This window comes from Bombina bombina, chromosome 1 (genome assembly GCF_027579735.1).
Source record: "Bombina bombina isolate aBomBom1 chromosome 1, aBomBom1.pri, whole genome shotgun sequence".
Taxonomy (NCBI): Eukaryota; Metazoa; Chordata; class Amphibia; order Anura; family Bombinatoridae; genus Bombina; species Bombina bombina.
In genome coordinates, this window is record NC_069499.1 from 1,332,676,313 (window position 1) to 1,332,683,379 (window position 7,067).

Consider the following 7,067-nt stretch of genomic DNA (forward strand, 5'->3'; position numbering starts at 1 on the left):
GATAAATTACTGAGGGCTGTGTTCTTTATCCTTATATTTATGTTATATACATTTGTTTTTAGCCTAGGTCAATGCTCCGCACTCTCAGTTCACTACGTATACTTCCTTTAAGACCCAACACATATTTGTTTTTACATGAATGTTGATAGTATAAGAAACCTTTCCTTTTGTAAACTCATGTATTCAATTTCTCTCGCACACATGCATACATCATTGTAGGCACAGAAGGGGTTAAGCCGCAATAGGTATTAAATACTACCACGCACACTAATCTTAAACAATTGGACTACACATTTCTCTCACGCTGATGTAGACACCACAGCTCCCACAATACTCCCTTCAAAGCTGTGTTTATTCAGACGTCCGCAGATAATGGGAGCCTAAGTGCTATAAATCTTTGGAGCAATCGTATACTGACAGGTGGGGAGATTTCATAGTCAAGACAGCCGTAGCTCTCTTTTGTAGATGGCGGCAACGCTAGTATCCCACTGTACTTTGAGCAGATTATACAGAGTCACTTTGTTTTTATACTGTCTATCCTCTTGGTGTGGGAGTCGGAAGGTGTCTTGCCCTTTACAACAGTTAGGAATCCTGCTCACCCCCTCATGTTTAGGAACTTCACAGGGCACTGCTATAGAAGGACGGCACTAGCATTTTTTTTATTTTTTTTTAGTGACATGTTACCTGGAGTTTTGATAAATGTATGCCTGCACTATCTTCTAACTAAATACCACATAACAACATAAACTGTTAGTTCTCTCTCAATGCTACTGCAGCTGTCACTTTGCACATTGCAATTCACTTCTCACATATAAGTAAGTATATACCTTATTTTATATACACAAACACGCTGTTATGCTTTATTAATATGATTTAGAACATTATATATAATATGGGTCTCTGCACAAAACTTGTCCAGTCTCTTGAATTATAGGCCCCCTTCTAGTATCCACAACATAGCTTCAATGCGCAGTGTGAATATAGATTCCATCTACCCCACTTCTTGCTTCATATGATGCAATCATATACCTTATAGCTGGGTTTACCTAATTTCATTCTACAACAACAATGACTCACTATATTAGCTTCACTGGCAACATGCTACATAACACATATTTAGAGAAAGGGAAGGCACAGTTTCTTGTATCATTTACCTTGATTCTGTTTTTGTTCTGTTTTATTTTATTACATATAGCATGGCAGTTTTTTATGTGTGTTTAATTTTTAGCTAATCCATTAAATTAATGTAGTTCTTGCGATATTTATAAACAATGTGGGGATTTTACTATCCGCCCCTTTGAGGGGGTAACTACACAATAACCCTTATGCATACTTCACTTTACTGTTGAAAGTAAACTAAATCATTATTATTCAATACTTAAGTGAAATAACCTTCTTGTATTCTATGCTCACTCATGTGTGCTTGCCTTCATCCCCTCTTCTCGCTGCGTTCTTGTACCCAACTAGTATATTATGCCTGTCATTCTAAATATAGACAGATCCATAAACTCTTGAAGACCCAACACATCCTTTTTCTAACCTGGTGCATAGTACCATTCTACCCTACACAATAAATTAAATTATATTATTTAAGTTTAGTTTACTTTCGGTTACATAGGTGTTTAGTTTAGTTTTGTTTTGTTAGTTTTTAGTTATAGTTATAAAAAAAACAAAAAACAATGGTGAGTGCATAAATTGTATTCATTTTCATTTATAACAAAGTTCAGAGCTGTATAAACGCTACCAAATGTTCGAAATATCCCTACTGATGTACCCCTCTGTTTTAATAACTCACTTTACCACCCTGCGAGGTGGAAAGGTATCTACACTGTGTAACTGTACTCATTATTGGAAATAAATAAAATTAAAAAAAAAAAAAAAAAAAAATCCTCCATTTCATATTTACCTCAGAAATACCCTGTATACATTGTTACCAATGCACCAGAGGATTCTGGGTCAGATACACCTATTAGATATGCTATATTTCAGGCTTTTTGCTGCTGATACTGTGTTAAAACACAGCAGTCTCCTATTGGGGTAAGTGCAAGAGAAACAATACTACTTAAGGGCAGCTGTTTCATTCTTATTAGAACTTATCAGCAGGTCTTTGTTTTGTTTTAATTGAATTTTGCTTTTGCCCTGGAATGAGCTTCACTTAGAACTCATAAGCAGGATAGGTTTTCGTATTGCTGCTAAGTGAAGCTCATTCCAGGGCAAAAGCCTAGCTGTGCAAATTGCCTGTGCAATAATTCTGTTGCTCATACATATATAATATTATAACAAATAAATATATTGTAAGTTATGTGCATCTGTATGTTTCTTAAAATCTAAAATTTTGTTCTGAAAGGTTTTGCACAGACTGTACTGTCTCTTCCCATACATACTGCATCAATGACACTGGAGGGGACAGAAGCGAGCAGACATGCAGAAACTGGTAAATATAATTGGGAGGTAACATACAGAATAAATAAGTGGCGTTGGTGGTTGAAGTTAGAGGTTCAGAGTCATCACAATGTCTAAGGGCAGAGATATTGCCAGTTGCCATGTGTCTTAGTTCCAGAGTTACTGTTATCATGCAGTTCTTGCTATAGAGTATATGCTATCTCTGGCCTTAACAGGGCTCTTGGTCATGTCTGACCAGTTTTAAGACATAATGACTGTGATGCCAGTATGATGTGTAACTAAATATAATATTACAAGTAATGCTTTTTTTAATGACTGCATTATTTCTGTATTTTTGTCCAGACCAGTACAATAAGAATTTCACTGATTTGTACCAAAAGCAATTTGAGGAAATGGAAGCTGCCATTCCTGTAGACTGCCCAGCTTTCTTACGTGACATCATCAAAAGTAGTCAAGCCATGGATCCTAATGACCGTCCCATAGCTGGAGGTACATAATATTAACAACTTCATTGAAGGAATCTCATGACTAGGAAAAGGGAGCAGCTGGAATGGTCTGGTAGAAAATATGAATCTCTATCCATTAAATCTCTGGTTCTCAAAAACATGGTGGTGCCAGTTATACCCTAGGCAAATTACAATAGTCTATTGAAATTGATTATGTGAAACATGGGCATTATACTGATTTAGATTGACTACATGGGGCATATTTATCAAGCTCCGTACGGAGCTTGATGCACTGTGTTTCCGCTGCACCTGTCTGCCTGCTCTGAGGTGGTGGACAGAAATCAACCCGATCGAATACAATCGGGTTGATTGACACCCCCTGCTAGCGGCCAATTGGCCGAGAATCTCTGCAGAGGTCGGCATTTCATCAGCAGTTTACAAGAACTGCTGGTGCAATGATAAATGCCGACAGGGTATGCTGTCGGCATTTATCGATGTGCAGCGGATATGATCCGCAATATCGGATCATGTCAGCTCGCACCATAATAAATAGTCCCCCATGTATTAATAAAAAAACAACATGTATTAATAAATGTATATCTGTAAAAAATAATATAAATATATATATATATATAATATAAATATATATATATATACACACACTCTTATTTAAATACAAAAAAAGTTTTTGCCAAAAAGTCTTGCAAGTCAGCAAGTATAATCTAACAGCTATAAAAGATATAAATGATAGTTTGAACATATTAAAATGGTTAAAACCAAACTCACTTATGTTAAGTGTTGAATTATAATTTTGCTTCTAAAAGACAGATATTTATTTATATTGTTTTTTTCTTCAAATTTTCTTTATTTTGGATCAAACAGCAAAATACAATGTTACATACAAACGATCCCAAAGTCCTTATTTAAATCTCCAGAGGGAAGCAGGAGCTTAATAACTCCAACAGTGCAGAAATTGTTCCTAAAAGTAATATGACGTCTAATTATTCAACCATGCTGATCCGACAATAGGAAAACAGTGGTGGATGTTTCATTCCGTGTGATTCTTTTTTCTTTTTTATTCTCCTTCGTTTTCTCCTTCTAATTTATATAAACCTTTTATTCAACCGTTTAACAATAAATCAACATTTAACCAAAAATCAAAACAAACGGGTACATTTATGTCAGGATCACAAAGAAATAAAGATATAAATATCATATAAACAATAGTATAGTAGATGATGTTAGAGTTCATTTTATCTTAATTTTCCTTCTAGAGACAATTAGTTCTCCATTTGAGAGACGGGGGGAGGTGACTCAAAATGATATTTTTTAGTGTATATTCTCCCTTCAAAAGGATTTTTGGATATTCACTGGACTTATTTATTGTGTTGATAAGCCCATACAGCACCCATAGATTAAATACCAACTACGCTTTGGTTGCACTAGAAGCTATCTATCTATGTTTTCCTAGATTTAAAGACTTATACTATGCAAAAGTCAATATATATTTTACAGATCACAAGTGTTATCTTGCAGATTGTTTATAATTCCAAATATATTTTATATTATGAATTTTATAATGCAGTCTGCTGAAAAAAAAGGTTTTGTTTTACTAAAACTTTTTTCTTTTTCTCTTCCAGTTATTGTAGATCTGCTAATGGACCATTTAAATAAGCATGAAAATTAGAACTTCCGGTCTGAGCCTGCTGAGTAGATATGTGACCTATTACTCAGGAATCATCATGCTGTTTCCAAGTTTTTATGCCACTCTAAGTCAGTATCAGATTGAAGACTGACACATTTGGCAAACCACCCAAAGTATTCATTTCATTTTAAACTGAACCTAAAACCATTGAAAGCAGAACCTTGCATCCACAGTGGAACCACTAAATAAAATGGTAACTACTTTGGAAGATAATGGACAAAGATATTTCAGTGATTCCGACTCAATATCTGAATCATGGAGAAATTGATAAATAGTCATGAAATGAATTGGAACAGTCAGAGTCACTGATGAGCGGATTGAGGATCTGAATGAAATATACCACAGCTTGTAAATTGTGATACTGCACCATCATGAATTCATAAATTGGAAGCATAGGGCTTAAGGAAAAGGAATGCCTGCTCTTACTATCAGAAATCCTCTTAGCACAAAAAAGTGTACTTTCTCCACTCACCCTTCCTCAGGATCTTCTTTAATCATTCAGTGGATTTCAACACTTTTGCATTGGGTCCATACTAACAGATACAATTACTGTATGGACATTTTGAGCACACAGTAGTTTCTTGGAGCACATTGAATGATACTGGCAAAATGTATGTGTAGTGATTTAATAACGACATCAAGAAGCAGAAAAACAGTTAAAACATCCTGCATACAAAGTTAGCAATTTTTCAATCAATTTGTAATAAGATGACTGTTATATGTGCAGTGACATAGAAAGTAGTTCACATAACTCAACGATACAAGTCTCATGTTTTTTTAAAAGGACATTAAACACCTTGTTTTTGTAAAATAATTGTACTTGTCCACACTCTCTATAGAGGCAAATCAAACAGCTGGGTTAGGCAATATGCACCATTCTGTAGAAAAGCTTTTACAAAATTTGCTTTTGGCCTCTCTAGGGAGTGTAGGACAAGCACAGAATTACACAAAAGCAAGAGGCATTTAATGTCCCTTTAACTACTATGAAGTATAAAATACCTTGCCTATCCACATCTTAATAGGTATATTATAAATAGTTATTTGGAATAAAAATGGATGTGGAAGTTCATACTTTTCAGTCATGGACTAAGTTGTCTTCCTGAGCTAATGAGAGAAATTGCCTTCAGTGGAGCTTCCTACTGGGCAAAATTTATTTTTTGTTTCCTCTTTATTATGAAATAATACCTATTTTTACATGTGTGTGTATATGTGTGTGTGTGTGTGTCTATATATATATATATATATATATATATATATATATAGCGCCATTTCTATCTACCTGCTTCATACATTCAACACATACTTTTACATAGATCTATAGTAACTACAATGAAGTATAAAATACCTTGCCTATCCACATCTTAATAGGTATATTATAAATAGTTATTTGGAATTAAAATGGATGTGGAAGTTCATACTTTTCAGTCATGGACTAAGTTGTCTTCCTGAGCTAATGAGAGAAATTGCCTTCAGTGGAGCTTCCTACTGGGCAAAATTTATTTTTTGTTTCCTCTTTATTATGAAATAATACCTATTTTTACATGCGTGTGTATATGTATATGTGTGTGTGTGTGTGTGTATGTATGTATATATATATATATATATATATATATATATATATATATATAGCGCCATTTCTATCTACCTGCTTCATACATTCAACACATACTTTTACATAGATCTATAGTAAAATGTAAAAATGCACTATTGTGGTCCATTATACCTGAACAAGAGCACAAGTGAAATAAACAGCTGATCGGTAACCATGGTTACTAACCTGCTTTCACCCATTAGCTGATTGTTTCACCTGTGCTCTAGTTCAGCTATAATGAAAATCTGGCCTGTTCTGGGTACTTGAGGACCCCGATTGAGAAACACTGCATTAGAAGACTCAGGGCCTCATATGTGGCCCTTTCAATGGCACTCATTGTCCAACACTTATCCATCAGATAAAAGAAAAGGATTGCAAATACAGTTGCTCAGTCTTATGTGCCTTGTTCTTCAGTAACATCACATTTATGAAAAATATTTAAAATGCCAACAAGAGGCAAGGTTTGAGACTCTATTCTCAACACCTCACCCAAGGTCCGCTGTCTTGGGTCACACTTGACTCAGAACTCACATTCAACCCACATATACAAGCACTTGCCAAATCCTGCCGTTCACAGCTACGCAACATTTCCAGAATTTTCCCCTTTCTTACTCAAAAAACTACAAAAATACTTATTCATTCCCTCATTTTGTCATGCATTGATTATTGCAATCTACTTCTAAATGGCTTTCCAACACACCGCCTCTCCTCCCTCCAATCTATTATGAATCCTTCTGCTAGACTCATCTAACTAATTCGCCGATCTACATCAGCTGCTCCGCTCTGCCAGTCTCTACACTGGCTCCCCATACACTCCAGAATACAATTTAAAGTATTAACCCTAACTTACAAAGCACTCAACAGTCTAACCCACAACTATATTTCCTCTCACATCGTGAAATATTCCCCATTCCGTCCTCTT

At 35.1% G+C, this 7,067-nt stretch overlaps 1 protein-coding gene across 1 annotated transcript in view; it reads left to right on the plus strand.

Annotated features, from left to right (window-relative positions):
- Window positions 1-5,623, plus strand: part of LOC128649086 (mixed lineage kinase domain-like protein) — a 166,059-nt gene extending 160,436 nt beyond the window's left edge. Inside the window, exons 10-12 of the mRNA XM_053702149.1 lie at window positions 2,348-2,434; window positions 2,746-2,892; window positions 4,490-5,623. Of these exons, the coding sequence (XP_053558124.1) occupies window positions 2,348-2,434; window positions 2,746-2,892; window positions 4,490-4,536 (281 nt within the window). The 3' untranslated portion in view covers window positions 4,537-5,623. The remainder of the gene's footprint in view (window positions 1-2,347; window positions 2,435-2,745; window positions 2,893-4,489) is intronic.
- Window positions 5,624-7,067: the final 1,444 nt, after the last annotated feature.